The 22937-nt window shown below is 40.7% G+C and overlaps 1 protein-coding gene and 1 long non-coding RNA gene across 2 annotated transcripts in view; one reads left to right on the top strand and one right to left on the bottom strand.

The window, feature by feature from the left end:
- The first annotated feature begins 1553 nt into the window (after positions 1 to 1553).
- LOC124290069 lies at positions 1554 to 4573 on the top strand. Its single transcript, XR_006901823.1, has 2 exons — positions 1554 to 1948; positions 2051 to 4573. It is a non-coding gene; the product is annotated as an uncharacterized LOC124290069 (long non-coding RNA).
- Positions 4574 to 5588: 1015 nt separating this feature from the next.
- Positions 5589 to 22937, bottom strand: part of LOC124290091 (dynein axonemal heavy chain 8-like) — a 102175-nt gene continuing 84826 nt past the window's right edge. The window contains 18 exon segments of the mRNA XM_046726780.1: positions 5589 to 7160; positions 7704 to 7880; positions 8932 to 9129; positions 9132 to 9158; positions 9694 to 9810; positions 10843 to 11006; positions 12023 to 12140; positions 14063 to 14193; positions 15432 to 15543; positions 16158 to 16274; positions 16867 to 17064; positions 18304 to 18377; positions 18380 to 18497; positions 20036 to 20258; positions 21314 to 21452; positions 21455 to 21606; positions 21608 to 21723; positions 21980 to 22091. Of these exon segments, the coding sequence (XP_046582736.1) occupies positions 6834 to 7160; positions 7704 to 7880; positions 8932 to 9129; positions 9132 to 9158; positions 9694 to 9810; positions 10843 to 11006; positions 12023 to 12140; positions 14063 to 14193; positions 15432 to 15543; positions 16158 to 16274; positions 16867 to 17064; positions 18304 to 18377; positions 18380 to 18497; positions 20036 to 20258; positions 21314 to 21452; positions 21455 to 21606; positions 21608 to 21723; positions 21980 to 22091 (2620 nt within the window). The 3' untranslated portion in view covers positions 5589 to 6833.

The raw sequence follows: 22937 nt of genomic DNA, 5'->3' as shown, positions 1-22937 counted from the left end.
ACAGAAATTAGAGCACATATTTTATATATCAAAGTTTTTCAAAATGTCCAACATTTCAATATATTAGGTTTTCTATATTAAAGTAATCACTGATACTGTAGAAACATTATAAAGTTGAAGACTTTGAAAATCTTGTGTAGGACAATTTTGTACAAAGTAGGAAGATACTGATGTACTGTTGTTTGCTTTAGAACATACCTTTGATTATGGTTTGGTTCAACACATAGCTGTTGTTCCACATTCGGAGTTGAGAAAGCTGTGGTACAACATGCAGCAGTTCCACGCACAGCAGTAGTTCCACATGCTGTTGGTTCAACCTTTTGCAGTGTTAAGATATGCCAATGCTTCAACATGTAGCATTGTTTCCACACACTGTTGGTTCAACATGTAGCCAAGTTTCCTCATGCTGTTGGTTCAACATGTAACCAAGTTTGATTTCCACATGCTGTTGGTTCAACATGTAACCAAGTTTGATTTCCACATGCTGTTGGTTCAACATATAACCAAGTTTGATTTTCACATGCTGTTGGTTCAACATATAACCAAGTTTCCACATGCTGTTGGTTCAACATGCAACTAGGTTTCCACAGGCTGTTTGTTCAACATGCAACTAGGTTTCCACACGCTGTTGGTTTAACATATAACCAAGTTTCCACATGCTGTTGGTTCAACATGTAACTAGGTTTCCACATGCTGTTGGTTCAACATGCAACTAGGTTTCCACACGCTGTTGGTTTAACATATCACCAAGTTTCCACATGCTGTTGGTTCAACATGTAACTAGGTTTACACATGCTGTTGGTTCAACATGTAACTAGGTTTTCAACACATGCTGCTGTTGGTTTAACATGTAACTAGGTTTCCACATGCTGTTGGTTTCAACATATAACTAGGTTTCCACATGCTGTTGGTTCAACATGTAACTAGGTTTCCACATGCTGTTGGTTCAACATATAACATGCTGTTGGTTCAACATGTAACTAGCTTTGGTTCAACATGCTGTTTTCCACATGCTGTTCAACATGTAACTAGGTTTCACATGCTGTTGGTTCAACATGTAACTAGGTTTCCATGCTGTTGGTTTAACATATAACCAAGTTTCCACATGCTGTTGGTTCAACATGTAACTAGGTTTCCACATGCTGTTGGTTCAACATGTAACTAGGTTTCCACATGCTGTTGGTTCAACATGTAACTAGGTTTCCACATGCTGTTGGTTCAACATGTAACTAGGTTTCCACATGCTGTTGGTTCAACATGTAACCAAGTTTCCACATGCTGTTAGTTCAACATATAACCAGGTTTCCACATGCTGTTAGTTCAACATATAACCAAGTTTCCACATGCTGTTGGTTCAACATGTAACTAGGTTTCCACATGCTGTTGGTTCAACATGTAACTAGGTTTCCGCATGCTGTTGGTTCAACATGTAACTAGGTTTTAACATGCTGTTGGTTCAACATGTAACTAGGTTTCCACATGCTGTTGGTTCAACATGTAACCAAGTTTCCACATGCTGTTGGTTCAACATATAACTAGGTTTACAACATGCTGTTGGTTCAACATGTAACTAGGTTTCCACATGCTGTTGGTTCAACATATAACCAAGTTTCCACATGCTGTTGGTTCAACATGTAACTAGGTTTCCACATGCTGTTGGTTCAACATGTAACCAAGTTTCCACATGCTGTTGGTTCAACATGTAACTAGGTTTCCACATGCTGTTGGTTCAACATATAACTAGGTTTCCACATGCTGTTGGTTCAACATGTAACTAGGTTTCCACATGCTGTTGGTTCAACATGTAACCAAGTTTCCACATGCTGTTGGTTCAACATGTAACTAGGTTTCCACATGCTGTTGGTTCAACATGTAACTAGGTTTCCACATGCTGTTGGTTCAACATATAACCAAGTTTCCACATGCTGTTAGTTCAACATGTAACTAGGTTTCCACATGCTGTTGGTTCAACATGTAACTAGGTTTCCACATGCTGTTGGTTTAACATATAACAAAGTTTCCACATGCTGTTAGTTCAACATGTAACTAGGTTTCCACATGCTGTTGGTTCAACATGTAATAAAGTGTTCACACCTGACTTTTGCTTGCTCATGTTACTATGCCCCAGGATATTTACCTCAACCATGACAAATTAGAATGACTTGTTCACAGAGGGGATTAGTATCTCAGGTATACATGCCAAAAGGGTTCTGTCAGGGTGGCTTTGTGTTCTGTGCATTGTGTTGTCGTACCTTTAAGTCTTCGTTGCCAGTTTTTATATTATTTATTTATGTTATATTTTCTGTTTATTTGTGAATACTACATATTGATTACTGACAATGTTTGAAATATTTTATTTGTTCTCTCTTTACTAGTTTATCATGTGTGTAGTTTTCCAGCACTGCCGTACTATCTGTGTATTGTATTGTACTGAACTGAACTAGTTCATCCCTCAGCCACCTTATAGAACACGTCCTGTGTTTGCTGGCTATGTATATCAAAGTATATGTGCTCTAACATCCAAGTCTGTGCAACCTGTGGTCTTGTAGCACCATGGGTACCTAGGTTTGCTTTTCTTGTACATTGTATTATTTGATTTGTAAATTAATCATCACTCTTATTTATGTGTAATCAGTTACAGCAACAGGCCTTTCTTTACGCCCTATTTTATACACCGTGTTGTAGAACCTGCACAACTCCTATAGTTTGAACAGAAGTGTGATGGTTAAGGTATCCAACTCTATAGTGTGAACAGAAAGTGTAACGGTTAAGGTATCCAACTCTATAGTGTGAACAGAAAGTGTAACGGTTAAGGTATCCACTTGAATAGAAGTGTTTAATCATTCCTTTTATCGTGTGAATACATCATACAGCATGGCTTCTGAAATGACTAGCTTCTACAGCAGCCAAACACAGTATTTCAGTTTCATCTGCCATCATCCATCAGAATGAACACGAAATGTTTGTATGTTTTTCCGTCAGTACTAAACATGTCTATCCAAGTTTCAAACCATTTCCTATCAGACTGTCATTCTTTTCTCGCCAACACTTCCTACATTACGTCCTGCCTCATCAGTCACCAGTATCTGCCCAGTTGATCATCAGTTCAAGGTTGTGTTAGAGAGATATGTATTCAAGCTGATTGTTCCTAAGTTCTTGTTGTGAATTCTTGCCAGATCATCGTTTTAACATCTTCCGAAATCCAACTACTCATTTTAATACACATCCATGTTCTTGTTCAGCCAGAGCTTCACCAATAAATGGCAAATATAACACCATGTTCATATTTTAGAAAAGTTATGTATAATTATATTAATGGCTAATTGACATGTTATGTTGAAATCGTAGAAATTGAATTATCCAGATTTGTAATTTTGATCTAAATACAATAATGATGTAGTCATCTTCAACAGTATCCTGACTTAACCAGAGACCCCAATGTGTGGAAGGATTGACATCGAACATTTTATTGTGATCATTGAATTTGCTCATATACTTGGTTCCAAGTTTTAATCTGATCTGTACCAGCTTGTGATCAAAATGGCTGCATATTAATATACCTGCTTGACATCACGGTATAGACTTTACTAGAAGTTTTCTCCAGGCCAGAGCATGGTTTTAAAGGAGAGTGTGTTGCCTTGGGTAGTGTTGACAGTGTTTTGACTCGCAAGGTTTTAGGTTAAGTTACTTCATAGGAGTATGCCAGTCAGTCACCATGCTTTGACATTTTTTGATTTGTGAAAAACTAAAAGACTGTCATTGAAGTAAAACCTTTTTCATATTCATGATATATCTGTTGAAAAAGCTCTTTTAGAATGAACACTTATCTATTCCAGTTCCATTTTGGTACACATACAGCAAGAATGCCAATGACATTTGACTTATCCAGGTTGACATTTTACAGAGGTCTCAGCACTGCACTGTAACAAACATTTGTACTACAGGATATGCTCAAATACCCTGGTCCATTTGATAAATTATCCATGGAATGTTTTGAATTTTAAGACAATATTATTCTATATTACAGGGTAGAAGTCAAGAAGCCTAGTGATTAAAGGGTTGACATGTCCCACTGGGATCCCAGAATATTGTGACATTACTAGAATAATAATAATCACAGCAAAACAAATTATTGTTGCATTAACAAGTTGATTTTATTTAGTCACCCATAAGATAGGCTTCATAGAAAGTATGAAAAACGTTTAATGAGTTGTGCTGAGATTTTCTCTGTCAAACTGGACCCTTATCTGAAATCCCATCTCTCGTGCAATATTTGAGGAGGAACCCAATAAGATCACGTGACTGTGATATTCTAGACGAAACATTCTGGATGGCATTAGTGTCAGTGATGGTATATACTGTGATAAGTGTGTTCGTTTGTGTCATTTGCTTGGGGGTTACCATTTCGTTGCATAATCTACTTACGAATTAGATCTGTTTTGTAAGTTCTGAATAGAGAGTTATTGTAATATATTGTTTGTAAATGACATGTAAATATTCGAATTTTTCTGTTGATCATCTGTTATTATCTGTACAATTATGCTGTATGAAACAAATAAACTATTTAATTTAACAGAGTGGTTGTTTTCCTTGCAGGAAGGACCAGGTGGTAAGGATATAGTGCTAGCCCCATGACAGTTTCACAGGTGTCTGCTGTTGTTTTGTTTGTTGTTTAGTGCTAAACTCAGTAATACTCTAGCTATCGATAAATCTAAACAGTCAATCTGGATCAAATGAAAGAGTGATCATTGTTACTATGAAAAACAATCCCGCCACTTTGTCTTGACCATAACGGTTACAGGGGTGAGGTGAGGTGAGGTGAAATTGGGTTTAACGCCATGCTTGAGAATATTTCGCTCATATGACGACGTGCATGCGTGTGTATGTGTATGTGCGGCTGCTTGTACTAGCCCAGACTTAAGCTGGTTTTATAGTGCTAGCCCACTGAGATACCACGCCGCAGTGAAGCATGACACATTATACTGACTCCGAGCCGACCAGTCCTTGTCGTACCCATTAATGCTGAGCGCCAGGCAGGGACCAACAAGTACCATATTTTAACGTCTTTTGGTATGACGCGGTTGGGGATCGAACACGACCTTCCGCTCTCCTGGCGGACGCTATAACCACTACACCACGGAGGCGGTATCGGAACAGTTTTAGACTGGAATGGGTTTGTTGTACCAGTTAGAGTGGGTAACTGCAGTGTTGCACAGTTCATAGTCATCCAGATTCAAATTCTTGGTCAGTCAGGACCAAATTTTAAAATATGTATGACTTCTTATCCAACATTAAGCTGACATGCTATGACATATGTGGAATTGAAGTACATATCACTCTGGCAATCACAAACCAATCAGAGGATTTAACACAGCACAACCCCAATGTCAATGGTCTTTCCATTCCCTTTTTGTGTTGTTTATCAACCAATATCCTGAAATCATCTTATAATTCTATTATGTTCCAACATATATTTTACTAGGAACATGAAACACTATGCTATGCAGTCAGATATTCATGAGTGTCAGAACTTGTCAGACTTGCGATACCTCGGTCCAACCACAAGATGCAGACATCAACAAACTGCCTCAGCTGGAATGGTTTATTCAACTTGGTTGACATGAATCACATTTCTGTGTTGTGATCAACAATGGATGATGATATGAAATAAATAATATAACAATAAAACAGAATAATAGCATGACCAACAGGGTATGCTTAACACAGCATCCAATAGGACGCACAATCATCACACACATCTCCAATACTGGGAACAAGAGGAGCATGTACATTGGAAGGACTGACAGCAGTTGTAGAGGGGGATATCACAGATCACAACACCACTGATCGTAGAGATTATATACATTTACAAATAATGCTGCAGTTGTTTTGGTTTTGTAAGCAATATTAGAACATCTGTTTATATTGGTGAAAGTGCACTACCAAAAAGTGGCATCAGTATATATGTGACACTGGATTTACTACACTCCTTGTTTTGTGGTTGAGGGTCAAGTCTGGAAGCCAACTGCTCTGCCCTCATGTTGAATGTATGGATCAATAGGTAGTACGACCATGTGGGACTTATTTACACATAATGCACACACATAATATATGCATGTAGACTAAGGGTCCTATATTTACACAAACACTACATTCATAATTTCTATATACATATAATGCTGTTGATTTCATATTTTGATGTGTAGAATTTTGGCAAAAATCAGGGTAAAGTTGTGACCCTGAATACTGACGTGGTCCACATGCACTTAGCTGTAACTTCAGCAAACTTAGGATTTTCGTTCATATTTTACACAGTGCTGTAATAATACTTAGATGTTTGTAATGATCAATATGTTAACTATACATTGTAGCATGCAATGATCCCTGACGTCAGACATGAACCAAACAACCAGCAATCCTGACACACAATCCAGTATCTCCACTACATCATATGTGAAGCACAAGTCAACAATGAAGTGGCATGTATACTGATACACAACAATACAATATTGCAAAATTTCATTAAATGTCTTGAACATTCCAAACATTCAAGATAACAATGTACAACAAGCCTGTATTTGGTATAAGTGTCAATTTAACAAACAAGGCAATGCTTTGGAATGTAATCACTTTATATAAACAAAGACAACGTTTCAACAGTAGTTGTGTAATGTCCAACTCCACTGGACAAACTGGACAAGTCACAAAACACAGATCCACTGGTAAAATAAACAGTGCATGTTTCTTTTAGGACAATGTTCCACCGACAGACTGCCAGATAGGTTGTCACCTCAGCAACCAGACTGCACTGCGTTCAACACTCCAGTACTGGTCTAGTATGGCCGTATGGTGGCCGATAGTCCACGGAATGCCCATCGTGTGGCTGGAATCCCTTCCCTCCGGACGTCCATCTCCATGACTGGTTCCCGACTAGCAATGCGTGAGTGGTACACCGGACACTGGTAGGTCTCGGAAGCCCGAGTGGAGTCCTGTAGAAGTGGCTTTTCGTTGACCGGCCAGCAGGTGACATGCACCACAGGGAGGGAGGCACAGCCAGTCCTGGGGGGCGTGTCCTGTAGTTCTCCAGTTGTCTTCTCCCACGCACATCCCCAGACATAGATGCCGAACACGAACATCCCCTCTTGAGGTGGGTCTCGCAGCTGAAACACAGCATCATAGAAATGTCAAGTCTTTTCTAAAGATAGCTGTCTCATGCTTTTTGAGTAAATATATATTTCAATGCTACCTCTTCTGCACCTACCCTGAGAGTCAATGAATCTTTTATACATTGCAACATTCCAGGCAAATCACAGGCTTCACACACTGTACATGCAAACAGGATCAAGCCTGTGTTAAGAGCAAGGTGACTTTTGTTCAATGACACCTTGAACAGTATTTCAGTCATATTATGACAAGTCTGGTAAATATGACAGGAAAGACTGAAGTGATGCAAATTGGACATCTTTTGGAAACTTACAAACTCCTCAGAGAAGTTACTCTTCATAGTGAATTGCAGTGCCTTAGATGATAGAGCTACCCACATCACCTCTCTCTTTTTGACATCACAAGATTGACCACACCCCAGCTATTCTGAATCTGACACAATTTGGAATTGAAAATGAGAATATATCAAATTTCTAACCCTGTAAACAAATACCACCTTCAGATGAAGCATCAGACAAAGCCAACCCGCCTTAACTTACATGATCCTTGTCCCTGGAAGTGACTTCTGTCTGGAATGTGAACTGCTCGAAGTTTCCAGACCTGTCGGCAGAGAACTGCTTCATGCTCTCCTGTTTGAGCAGAGCTAGCAGCCCCCGGGGATTGAAGAACGCTCCCAGCCAGTACGTCATCCTTTAAAGATGCATCTTCTCCCAACCCTACACAGACACGTTAAGACATCAATGTGTGGACTCAAACATATGAAGTATCCATCCAGCATCATAAAACTCAACCACAGTCGACTTGGACCTTTGAGTCATAATATCTATCAACACAAACAAATGTATTTGGTGATCAAGGTTAATAATACTTAATGTCACCTTAATGTCATGTTTAATGTCATCAATGAGTACAAAGAAGACATTACTTCAATATTCAAACACTGATCAGTTCAAATAGTTCTCAAAAACAGAATATTTAGAATGAGTGAGTGAGTTGAGTTTAACGCCGCTTTTAGCAATATTCCAGCAATATCACGGTGGGAGACACCAGAAATGGGCTTCACACATTGTACCCATGTGGAGAATCAAACCCAGATGTTTGGCGTGACGAGTGAACGCTTTAACCACTAGGTTTTCCCACTGCCCCAAATATTTAGAAACAGTCAGCCTCTTTAACAAGCTCCAAAACAAATATGTAACAAAGACTTCCCTAAATTACTGACAAAGAGCCAAGGAAGAAAACAAACTGCTACAATATCAAACTTGAATCATACCATCTTCATATGCAGAAAACCTTGAATTCTCCAAAGGCAACATATTTTCATAAGATATTCTCAAGTTTATTTGCTAAAGTCAGTACACCAAAATGTAATTTTTTAAGTAAAATTGATATTTTATACTTATCCTGACTCATGAGTGATTAAAGATCCTGTACAGGTAAAGATCTTACCTGTACATGAAGGGATCGCAACTCATTTATGATAAAGATCTTATCATAATCTATGGGTTGTTATAAGATATCTAGTAATAGGAGAATACTAGTTTATCTGTAGCCACATGAATCAACATGATTCAACTTGTCTGAGATTGAAGTAAGACAAGAAGTGGTCCCCCCGAGTTACAACAGAAGTTTGAAGAATAGGACCACGGAAATGCTGTTCGCAGTTCCCATGGGGGGGATACAGGACGTATCTAAAGACAGCTGTTGAATCCAGTGGTTTGACCACACCTCACTAATGTAACAATGTGTATATTCTGATGGTCTCACCAGTGACAGGATCCTCTCAAAGTGATGACATCTATTCTGAAGCTCTATCAACCACTGCCCTAGCCCCCAGGTGAGGGGCGGGGCCGAGTACCCAGCCAGCTGACACCATGCCTGGGGGATGCGCATGTGGAACAGATCGTCAGCAATGGACAGCAGGCTCTCGGTTATCTGGTCACCAAGGATACTTATTTCCGGCGTGTATTTGCCTCTGTTGCCATCTTTATCGCCTGCAAGCATGGCATGGGTAAACATCCATTCAATAAATTGCTGTGAATAATTACATGAACATGAAAGGGTTGGTTTGGTTTGTTGTTTAACGCCACACTCAGCAATATAATACGTTTCCAGTATATGGAGGCTGTCTGACATAATTGAGTCTGGATCAGAAAATCCAGTGATCAACAGTATGAGCATTGATCTACGCAGTTGGGATACAATGGGTGCACATGAATGTGAAATTGAGTAATAATCAGATTCTACAAACAATACAGGACTGCCAGTCTCAACACAAATCAATTTCAAGGTCTTTTGAAAGGAAATCATTTTCAGGGACCAAAATCTTGTACCTTGTACAGCAGACGCAGACACTATATATCAAGGGTCATACTCTGTACTTGAGTTAAAGAAATAATAACAAGCCTCCACATTTTGAATCCCAATAAGTATTGTAAAAGTATCCAATAAACTGCACAGAGAATGGAAATATTTGTCATAACGTCAAGAACACACTGCATCAGTAACATAAAGCAGATCTGTCATTACCAGCAGCGTGGCCTTGATCTCCGTCAGCAGCTTGTACATGGTCTCCAGTTCTCGCATGATGAAGTTGTTGAATGTTGTGAAGCCACCAATCTTCTTCACTCTCTCTATGATATACTCCTGAATGAAGAAAAGAATAATTGTGGGTACTTTGCAACTTTTCTGTCCTTCCAAGAACAAAAATACAAATCTGCATCGTTCGTAACAATGACTGACTGCTAATGCAAGATACTCTTTGGAGGTCTCTGGATGGAATCTCTATCAGGAATAAGAGAATTTCAATAAGTGAATATATTCTTAATGTCTTGACAAAATGGGACTTGGAACATGCCAAAAAGGCAACCCCCCTTCCAAGTTGGATTACAACTGTTCAAAAAGACAGCCAGGTGTTCGAGAACGGATGGAGATGGCACAGCACAGGTTAATGAATAAATAACTTTGTCTGTAAACGTGCTTCTCGAAGACCTGGCTGTCCCTTTCTCTGCACTCCTACCTCGTAACAAACAGTGAACTCTGTCAATATTTTAATGATAGTTAAACAACTTTCTTATTTTTCGGACAAAAATTCTGCAAAAACCTCACAGAGTGGGTATGATGTTTTGATTATGATCAGCGTTTCATTGAGTATGTTATGTTTATTAGTTTTCGAGTTAGATTGCAATTCATCGGTCCGCTTTTGAGCCAAACGGACTGTAACTAGAATTTTTACTAATGTACAATCTTGGTGTGAGTAATTATTCTTATAATACTGGGTCAACATCTGCTTTCATAATTCGCAAAACACAGCAACTAGACCCAAACTGGACATGATGCCAGTCACTATAGTATTGATATGTAGATATGTATTTCAGACAGAGTGCTAATATTTTGGTTTATTTGTTGCTTAATGCAGCACTCAGCAATATTCCAACTATATGGCTGCGGTCTGTAAATATTCGAGTCTGGACCAGACAATCCAGTGATCAGCATCATGAGCACTGTTCTGCTCAATTGGGATATGATAGGTGTCAAGCAAGTCAGGAAGCCTGACCACCCATCCCATTAGTTGCCTCTTGGTCTACTGAAGACCAATTTTAACCTGGATCTTCATGGGTATGAAGATGTGAGGTAGAACAATGGCTGTGCTGTGTGTATACTGGGTGGACTACTCACCTTGTTGTAGGCTTTCGGCACCTTGGAGTGCATGGTGTGACAGATCTCCCACAATTCCACATCCTTCCTCATCTTGAACGTGGCGTAGCTGGCCGTGGAGAACACGCCCTGGTCCACGATGGCAGGGTTGTTGCTCTGTACACTCACACCAGCCAGAGCAGGACCTACACAGAACATGACATTACAGGATACAGAACATAGAACTGGATACAGAACACTCCACAGCCAGAGCAGGACCTACAGCAGAACATGACCACAGAGAACATGACATTACAGAAGACAGCATCTTGAAACAGAATTGTCATCACATAGCAAGACACCTTCACAGAAAGAAACATAACAAAGACATAGGGTCACAAACATACAGAAGGACATCACATGACATACAGTGAACTGGCATACAGATATGACACTACGTCATCAACAGTACCGGTAGGTGTCATAGGTTCAGTTTTCAGAAAAAATATCTACCTGATCATATACTGTACATTAACATAAATAATAAAATAATCAGTAGTTCTCACTGGCTACGCACAGCCAGACAGGATGCATATATATGGGCCGCCCTCATTCCCTAAACAGTCATATTACATTTTCTTCTCAGAGGTGAGGTGAGGTGAAATTGGGGTTTTAAGTCGTGCTTGAGAATATTTCGCTCATATGAAGACGTGCATGCGTGTGTATGTGTATGTGAAGCTGCTTGTACTAGCCCAGACTGAAGCTGGTTTTATAGTGCTAGCCCACTGAGATACCATGCTGCAGTGAAGCATGAATACCCCACTCAGACACATTATACTGACTCCGAGCCGACCAGTCCTTGTTGTACCCATTAATGCCGAGCGCCAGGCAGGGACCAACAAGTACCATATTTTAACGTCTTTTGGTATGACTCGGTCGGGGATCGAACCCGCGACCTTCCGCTCTCCGGGCGGATGCTCTAACCACTACACCACGGAGGCGGTGGACAACAGTGTACTATACATGGACCAGGTAACGGTCTTCAGGTAAACTCTCAACAATGTAATCCTGTTTCTGTAACTTGCATCACGCAAATGTATTAGACAATGACTAAGATTTTGTGTTGATAAAACAATCTAAATCCAGTAGCAGTAGCTAGGTGGTTCTAACACTGATCCTGACCTGACCAGCAGGTCAATCATACTGACCAAGCAATACTCACCAAGGAATGGGCTGGGAGGTCGGGGGAACAACTTGTGTGATAGGGTCACTGTGGATGGCATGGCATCAAAGACCTTGTTGAGGCGAGTGAAGACATACTGGTCATCTCCGAGCAGAGTCTGTAGGACACATTCAGACATGTGTACAGTCACTAAAAGTCATTGTGATCACAGATCATTGTTATTATGATTAAAAGTATAACAAACTCAAAATGTTAAAAAACGCATTCAGAGATTGACACGACTTAACTATTTTACATATCTGACAGGTTGATATTCAGTATTAAAAATACACAGCGACAAACATGAACAGTTCTTTAAGGTAGAAAGAGTGTATTCCATGTAAAATATTTTGGTTTTCATTAAACACATCGACAAAATCTAAATGACTAACTGTCCAAATGACACAAACTCAGCAGGTTTCAGAATTATCACGACTGAGCTAATAAATCATATGATGTCAATACAACTCATTGAACGTAAAGGAACAACTACCATATATTCTGCTGGATAGAAATAGATGATTTTTCTTAAAGAAATTATTAGTTAACAAAATACTTTAAATATCATACATGCCTCCAGTATTTACAAAAGGAAATATATTATGACTGACCCGCCAACAGACCTCCCCCTACTCCAAGCATATGAAATGGTCAGTGCCTAAGCTAGACTAATGCTTAGTCCCTGAATATATGTAATTTAAACCCATTTAAATTGAAAAGGAGCCCCAGTGAATAGGGAGAACCTGGGAGAAATCTAGACTCGCTTCATTTGGGGCTTAAGTGAGTGAGTGAGTGAGTGTACTTTTATGCCACACTCAGCAATATTCCAGCCATATGGTGGCGGTCTGTAAATAATCAAGTCTGGACCAGACAATCCAGTGATCAATTTAGGGCTTAAGCATTGCAGGGAGGGCTAGGCAGTAGGGACAACAATGTGGTTCAGGGACTGTGAGACAGACTAGGACAACTACAAATGAACATGCATCACCAACCGGACAGCTGTCATCCTTGGCAGCATGGGAAGAAGATGGGGAACATACAGAGGACATGACTACAAGCTGGATCACTCAGCAATTTCACCATAAACAAACAACAGGCTGCATGTGGAATTTCAAATGGCATAAAAATTAATTAATCTGCATTTACTAGGACTGAATATCACAGGAATAATTTCAGCGTTTAACTAAATGCTAAACTAAAACCATTTCCTAGAAGCAGTCTGCATTGACAAAGCTACTCCATACAACAAGCGTAATCAGCATTATAACAGCAAGCTATATGTGCCCTCCTTCTGGACCATCTGCCATGGTATCTTTGTTTTCTTTCCAATTATACTCTGTGTTGTAAGATTAAAATAGTAAATGGTTGCATACAATTCCAAACATGAATTAAAACCAAAGTCAAGAGATTTTGTATTTCACATTGAATGCAAAAACAAACCAAGACAGTTAATCTACTGATTCACCGTTGTACCAAAGGTGATGTGTTGAGGAAGATGTGTTTTGCTTTGCAGAATGAATCTGTGAATATATTATGTTTGCTTCAGTTACTTTAGTCTGACATTTCAACATCATCTTAAATTGAAAAGGTACACTGACTGACTGACTGACTGACTGAGTTTAGTTTACGCCACTTTTTAGCAATATTCCAGCAATATCATGGCGGGGACACCAGAAATGGGCTTCACACATTGTACCCATGTGGGGAATCAAGCCCGGGTCTTCGCGTGACGAGCCAACGCTTTAACCACTAGGCTACCCCACCACCCCTGAAAAGGTACACATTCAATACTACATATGAACTGGTCCGGAGGGAGGTGTAAGTGTTACCCCTACATTCCACCTGGAAGAACATCACAAATTATAACATCCCCTTGAGATGCTGGGATGAGAAGAGGTATAAAAACATTGAAAGTTATCCAGGGCTCTGTGGAACTGTAGGGTTCAGGCATACATTGTAAAGGCATAAAGCACATTGACACAAAATCTGTGAATTCCATAGATCTGCAGAGAATGTTCCTGCCTGGATGTGTGTGCTCACCTCGATGTTGGGGTGGAGGTGGCAGCCCTCGGGGGTGTCCAGGAAGTGGTAGTTGAGGCCATCTAGAGCCTGGATCAACGAGTTCAGTCTCACGTTGGGGTTGAAAAACATTGTTGGATGGCGATACTTCACTGGAAATAATGACATTAAAAACTGATTCATCAGATCAAAATGTGTTAGAAAATACTCTACGTCTATGTACAAAGAGAGCCATTATCACAAATGAGTTAAAGTGAGTGAGTGAGTTTGTTTTTACGCCGCTTTTAGCAATATTCCAGCAACATCACGGCAGGGGACACCAGAAATGGGCTTCACACATTGTACCCATGTGGGGATTCGAACCCGGGTCTTCGCGCAGACGAGCCAACGCTTTAACCACTAGGCTACCCCACCACCCCACAAATGAGTTAAATGCTTAAGGGGATAATAATGATTACAACAACAATGATAATAATCATCATGTGTGTACTTGCATACCTGACTCAAAAGATCCAGTACATGTTATTACCCAGGGCAATGGATCAGTGGGCACTCTATTTGCATTCTCAGCTCCATTGTGGAGTATACAACCCAAGTTGCCTTGTCAGGCACTAGAATGTCTACAGTCGCCTTACCAATTCATCCTACCGGGTACCCATTTGTACTACTGGTGAACAGTCACATGCTTAAGTTTACAACTCTCCATGACTGAGGTAGTGTTGGGAATTGGTTAAGATCTCATAATTGATGATGATCATCGAAAATATCTGGTTAGCGTCATTTATGAAATTTGTTAATGCACATTAAAATAAGGGAAACAAAAAGGAGTTCTTCTGGGGTTTTTTGGCAAAATTTCACATCTTTAAAGGATGACTAGTATGTTAGGAACATAAATTTCCTGGGGTCTTTAAGATAAGTTCAATCATGACTTGAAACGAGCTTGTAATGCTTACGAAATGTAACAGACAAAACCAACCATGTGAAAAATATTGTTAATGAAAACAAGTGTTCCAGAATTGTTTGTGTTCAATTATGAGAAAACATGATCGATTGCTTGGTCGTTTAGTCACTATGACCAATCTTCGATTATTTCAATTAATCGGACCACCACTAGACTGAGGTTGATTTATTTTAAATGATCTGTGACATGTTATCAGTACACATGCCCACACGCCTCCACAATTAACTATACCAGTGGAAACTTTTGAGACTATAATGCTACAAAGATCCAAATAGTCTACATAAGGTACAGAAGTTCAGGGATTATACTTGTAATGTTCTGCAGATATTTTCCACCAATAACCAACCATATATGGCAGCCTGTGAATAATCACCACAGAGTAATAATGAATCAAGTCCAACAACCTGGCCAGCAACCATGTCTACTTACATCTAGCAACCTCGAAGTCCTTCTTGACGGCAGTAGGGGACACCCAGTAGTCCACCATTGCACTGAGACTCTGCTGGTCGAAACTGTCTGTGATGTGGTTGCCATACACCACCTGGTCAAACAGAAACTCACAGTTATATCACCAGAAGGAAGTGATGCACGTATTAATAATTCAGTTACTTTACCAGTAATATATTAGCAAACTGTGCATGCTATTCTCTTGCAATAGGTCCCTGCCTGGCGCTCGGCATTAATGGGTACAACAAGAACTGGTCGGCTCGGAGTCAGTACAATGTGTCTGAGTGGGGTATTCATGCTTCACTGCGGCATGGTATCTCAGTGGGCTAGCACTATAAAACCAGCTTCAGTCTGGGCTAGTACAAGCAGCCGCACATACACATACACACGCATTCACGTCGTCATATCAGCGAAATATTCTCAAGTACGACGATAAACCCAATTTCACCTCACCTCACCTCTTGCAATATTTTTCTTTTCTTCACTTCATCTTGAGGCTGCAGACATGTTTAGTTCAATGAATTCCTACTTGACTGATTTTCATTTAAGTTCAGATAACTCTTATTCCTGTTTAACTGGTACACAAACCAACATCACCCTTCTTATATCAACATTGTGGTACAGTTTCAAAACTGACAATGTCACTGTGTCAAGGTCAATACAAGGTCAGAGTTAGAAGGTCAGCTAGACAAGGTCAGTGTGACTCACCTCTGCCAAGATGAACCTGATGCCAGTCCAGGAAGTCATCCTCTGTGTGGGGGCACCATCAGGCCCCAGAACAAACAGAGGGTCCTTGAACTCTCCAGCAGCAAAGTTTAGTCCCTCCTGTAACACAGAAATCTTGTGTTGAGGAATGACTCTAAATAAATAACCTTAATGTCACTGTCAGTTTGCCAATAAATGTCAATACCAGAATGATCGAAGTATTTAATGTAAACTAGAAGCATCTTAGCCTATTTTCTATAAACTCTCAACAAAACAATAGTTTTCCACAAATGTGGAAAGCATAAAATGTCATTCATTCGTTACAAAAACCTCAGTTACTGTTTGACACATTTTATTTTAATGAACAATGTATTACCACATTTTGAAATTTAAAAGAAAATGAAACTCACACTACACATATTCAAATACCATTGCAAAAGAGAACATCAAAATCAATTATTTCATAGCGTGAAATCTCATAAGTCCATCTTCCAGATTATCTAATGGAAAACAATGTATCTTACACCATAGCCATAATTAATTGATCTGGAAATGTGTTCATCAATATGCAGGGGCAGGTCCAGGAGTTTGGAAAGGTACCGTCTGGATTAACAAAGTCAGTCCTCACCTTATGGGAGATAACTTATCTGAATGGTCACTATGCACAAAGTAACATCAACATGCCAGTGACTCAATAATCTGGACACCTTACCTGCAGTTCTCCAAAGCCGACATTGGCCAGATCCTGAGGTGCATTCCATCCTCCCTGACCGAACCTGGCTCTCAGTTGGACAGCAGCATGGAGGTAGCACAGGTTGTGGAGTACAAGGGGCCATTCTGGACGGTTGGACTGCTTCAAGATGTCCGGCTCCATCCACATGAATGACCGGACCAGACTGTCCTTCATCACCTACAACCCAAAACATGTCAGTATATTTTAACAGAATTAGAGCTGTATCACTCCACAATCCATGAATGATGCTGGCAAAGTAAGGATCAAAATACAGCATCTGTCATCCAAATCCATGATCCTGCACAACTCTGCACAGTTTATTGCAGTGACTTTTCCCACTTTGATATCCTGCGCTGTTTCAACCAAACACTAGTAGTGTTCACGAATAGCATCTGACCCTCTGACAAATGCGGCAGATTCGCCAATGGTCAGACAGAAGTCTACAACCCGCCGGCCCCAATGTCTGACTGTATATTTCACAATGACTTTGACTGAAGTTGTTTTATGTCACATGTGACACTTGTTTGCTGTTTATAAATCTTATGTTTGTTAATAATTTCAATGTCAATTATAAGAAATATTAAATCTGAAATGTGTGTTTAATTTTATTCCATGGGTCATGTGCATTTTCAATGGGTCAGACAGACATCTGAAACTTACAGGACCCAATGTCCTGTGACTTTGAAACACTATTCGTGAACACTGCTCGGACTACCTGTTTCCATATTCAGGAGGCTTCCCTACTACTTCCCTCTGTTATCCCACATAATACTTCACCCTGATAATACAGAGCAATCAGTGAGAAGGTTTGTTCTTTTTGCACACTCCACCAGTCATGAAGCCATAGTGCATGTTTAGAACACTAAACTGAATCACTTTCCTTTAACACTCATCTACCCACACTTCTTTGATCCTAAACAGTCTGTTGACATCACAGAAGAATTAATGATGGTTTTATTCTTGTTCAGGAATATTTCAGTGACACCAAGTAAGGGTCCACATATAATTAAGCCTGCAACAAGCCAGCAAACACCTATCAGGTCATATATAAACCTGATCATGTCATGTATGCAATCATCCTATCATCAAGCTGGTCCAAACTGATATAAGCTCTTCCCGAACACTCAAGAAGTCTTCATACTGTATCAACCTTTTTCCCAAGTTATACTCTTTTAGAAGCCATCCTCAACATGTACAGTTTACCACAACCAAAACTTAAGCATGTGTACATGAACTCCCAATATTAGATGTCTCTCATGAGCAAGACATCATTCTACAAACTGACAATTGCCTTATAAACGGAGAAAGTTCATATCAGCATTTATGTGTCTCCCTACAGGAACAGATTCTTTAGTCCTGCTTTCACCATTGTTGCCAAGTGTCTTTTAGAGAGGGTCATGTTGATGAAGTTCTTACCTTTGGTGTGTCGATGACGACCTTGACAGAGTTCTGGATGAGCCGGACAGGAAGCATGGAGTTGTGTGTCTGTGCGAGATCCACAGTCGGAACTGAGAGTCAGTCTGAGTGGCAGCTGTCTCCACCAGCATGGTCTCAATGGCGTTGAGCAGGTGGGGTGAGTTGTGGGCGTTGTGTAGCAGCACCCAGAAGCCCTACAACACAACACAAACAGATGCCTGGATATTCTAACATAACATACACAACAGTCAATACCAATCAGTGACAAGTCAAAAGGAAACCTTTTCATACTGTACATTGTCATCTTTATAGCTTGATGGGTGAGGAAAGTGATGCACATCATACACAACATCCACATCATCCACAACATCCACATCATCCACAACATCCACAACATCCACATCATCCACAACATCCACAACATCGGCAACATCCACAACATCCACATCATCCACATCATCCACAACATCCACAACATCCACATCATCCACAACATCCACAACATCCACATCATCGGCAACATCCACAACATCCACAACATCGGCAACATCCACAACATCCACAACATCCACATCATCCACATCATCCACATCATCCACAACATCCACAACATCCACATCATCCACAACATCCACAACATCGGCAACATCCACAACATCCACAACATCCACATCATCCACAACATCCACAACATCCACATCATCCACAACATCCACAACATCCACATCATCCACATCATCGGCATCATCCACAACATCCACATCATCCACAACATCCACATCATCCACAACATCAACATCATCCACATCATCCACAACATCCACAACATCCACATCATCCACAACATCCACAACATCCATCATCCACATCATCGGCATCATCCACAATCATCCACAACATCCACATCATCCACAACATCCACATCATCCACATCATCGGCAATCATCCACATCATCCACATCATCCACAACATCCACATCATCCACAACATCCACATCATCCACATCATCCATAACATCCACATCATCCACAACATCCACAACATCCACATCATCCACAACATCCACATCATCCACATCATCCATCATCCACATCATCCACATCATCCACATCCATCATCCATCCTATCATCCACAACATCCACATCATCGGCAACATCCACATCATCGGCAACATCCACATCATCGGCAACATCCACAACATCCACATCCACATCATCCACAACATCCACATCATCCACATCATCGGCAACATCCACATCATCCACAACATCCACATCATCGGCAACATCCACATCATCGGCATCATCCACAACATCCACATCCATCATCCACAACATCCACATCATCCACATCATCGGCATCATCCACATCATCATCGCAACATCCATCATCCAACATCCATCATCAACATCATCGGCAACATCCACATCATTGGCAACATCCACAACATCCACATCATCGGCAACATCCACATCATCCACAACATCCACATCATACACATCATCCACAACATCCACAACATACACAACATCCACATCATCCACATCTTACACATCATCAACTTGAATGAAACTCATTACTACAGAATGGTGCTGAAAAACCCACAAATATAATGTAGATGAATGTGGAATCGAACCAATAATCATAGGTTTCATAAATGCTGGTTAACTGACCTACCTAATGAATGAGGACATTAATGTTTCTGTCCCTGCTGCCTACACAAGTCCTACCTCAGCCATCCCCTTCTGGATGTGCTTCTTGACCGTTCTCTCCATCGCAGGATTGTTGTCTGTGAGGGTCACCACCACATAGCGACTCTGCTTCTTCCCAGCGAAGTCTGTGAACAACTTGCAGGTGGTTTCCGACTCTGATGTAAACAGCAGGATGAGAGGCATGGACGGACTGCTCTGTCTCAGCATGGTGGGGAAGTCAAGGGGGACGTCACCATAGTATCTGGATCAGACACAAGGATATCAAACATTTCATATGCTGACCATGTCAGTTTCAGTCTCACTGTTGGTGAGTGAGTGATCGAGTTGAGTTTTATTCCGCACTCAGCAATATTCCAGCTATATGGTGGCGGTCTGTAAATAATCGAGTCTGGACCAGACAATCCAGTGATCAACAGCATGAGCATCGATCTGCGCAATTGGGAACCGATAACATGTGTCAACCAAGTCACCGAGCCTGACCACCCGATCCCGTGGATTTACAGACGGAATGTTGGCTCATAAAGACCCAGTTTGATTCCCCACAATGGTGAATCCCACTGTGATATTGCTGGAATATTGCTAAAAGGTGTGTAAAACCTCACTCACTCCAAAATGGAATGTTTTCTCAGTAGATCATGGTTGCGTGAAAGGTGACACATATCAAAATCAAACTCATGATACAGTTAAATACCAACAATCTCAATCCCATTATATAGCCAATGACAGCTGATTTACATACAATATCAATTTCATGACATGGCTGAAACAAAACAATCATTATACAGCTGATTTTAAACAATATCAATCTCATGATAAAGCTGATCCTCAATAAAATAGTGAACAGCTGATCCACAATATCAATGATCCACAATATCAATGATCCACAATATCAATATCGATCCACAACCATTGGGCTGACAGAGCTGATCCACAATATCAATATCGTGATCCACAATATCAATATCGTGATCCACAACCATTGGGCTGACACAGCTGATCCACAATATCAATATCGTGATCCACAACCACTGGGCTGACAGAGCTGATCCACAATATCAATTCCATTATAAAGGTGATCTACAACAATCTCAAACACAAATCTTACAACAAATATCAGGACATAGTTTCCCAATAAAGCTGGTCCACAATAATCTCATCAGAGATGAATCAAAGCAATCTTTGCCTCATGATAAAGATGATCCCCAACACAAACTTGTCAAAAGATTTGCAGTGAATCAATCACCCTATCTCATGATATGACAGATCACAAGAATCCCAAGACCCGGTCCTACTCACTTCTTGCCCAGGACCTGGTTGACGAACAATGTGGATGCCTGGAGGATCCTGTCACTACGGACTGCACGGAGCACACACAGCCTCTGCATTGGCTTGTACACCTCGTCCATCTTGTCCGGCAGGGCCACGTTCTCGGGATGTCACTCTCACACAGGTTCCGCCACTGGGTCTCACGGCCGTCTTTTGGCATTCGGTCAAACATTTCCTGGAACCACTCGAAGTGAGTTGCCAGGACCTGCAGGTTGTGGAACTGCTCGTCGGTCATCCAGTCGAAGGGCTTCTTGGAGGCCACGATGCGGCTGTTGGTGTCCTGGGTGTAGCCCCAAGGAGGACATCACCACGGAGCTGTAGTTGGGGGAGATGACGAACTCACGCTCCCCAGGACCCATCTGGCTGTGGGACTCCTCAACCTACACCAACACCATACTCATTACTTATAGTCTGTTTGGGTTCAAATGAGAAGGACAAATGATTAAATAACTCTAAAATGGGAAAAGTGCATAAAACATAGATAAGACACATGGCCCTGAAACCTCTGTAACCAATAGGATCTGAAATCTGACGGTTTTTTATCGATCACGGAAAAAGTTGTTGAAGAAACTATCACGTAATATTGGGCTATTTTCGTGCTTCACACTGGGGGTGACAAACGGCTATTTTGCATACCTCCATAGCTAGTAACAGGGCAAAGATCTGTCTGTCTCTCTCCAGCAGGGCCCGGGCTGTGGTGGTGTGGGCGCTGTACGTCAGCTTCTCTATCACAGCCTTCACAGCAGACCTGGAGCAACAGAAACAATGGAGATACACAAATGATTATAAACTAAAGTAGCAAGAGGTTCATCCTAAAGGTTAATCATCACCATTCTCTCTGCCACTGAAGCTGATTAGCTTTCATTTCACAATCTAAAGTATAGTTAATCTAGCTGCTCTGATGTTGAACTGGACCTTCAGGTTTGATATGGTTTGACTTAGTGTATGTAGAGAATCCCTGACTTAGTGTATGTAGAGAATCCCTGACTTAGTGTATGTAGAGAATCTCTACATGTATGTAGAGAATCCCTGACTTAGTGTATGTAGAGAATCTCTGACTTAGTGTATGTAGAGAATCTCTAAGTGTATGTAGAGAATCTCTGACTTAGTGTATGTAGAGAATCTCTGACTTAGTGTATGTAGAGAATCCCTGACTTAGTGTATGTAGAGAATCTCTAACTGTATGTAGAGAATCTCTGACTTAGTGTATGTAGAGAATCTCTGACTTAGTGTATGTAGAGAATCCCTGACTTAGTGGATGTAGAGAATCTCTAAGTGTATGTAGAGAATCTCTGACTTAGTGTATGTAGAGAATCTCTGACTTAGTGTATGTAGAGAATCCCTGACTTAGTGTATGTAGAGAATCTCTAACTGTATGTAGAGAATCTCTGACTTAGTGTATGTAGAGAATCTCTGACTTAGTGTATGTAGAGAATCCCTGACTTAGTGTATGTAGAGAATCCCTGACTTAGTGTATGTAGAGAATCTCTGACTTAGTGTATGTAGAGAATCCCTGACTTAGTGTATGTAGAGAATCCCTGACTTAGTGTATGTAGAGAATCCCTGACTTAGTGTATGTAGAGAATCCTGACTT

Source organism: Haliotis rubra, unplaced genomic scaffold, assembly GCF_003918875.1.
Source record: "Haliotis rubra isolate DU_JTF1 unplaced genomic scaffold, ASM391887v1 Scf456, whole genome shotgun sequence".
Taxonomy (NCBI): Eukaryota; Metazoa; Mollusca; class Gastropoda; order Lepetellida; family Haliotidae; genus Haliotis; species Haliotis rubra.
This window is presented reverse-complemented; position numbering and strand designations above follow the sequence as displayed.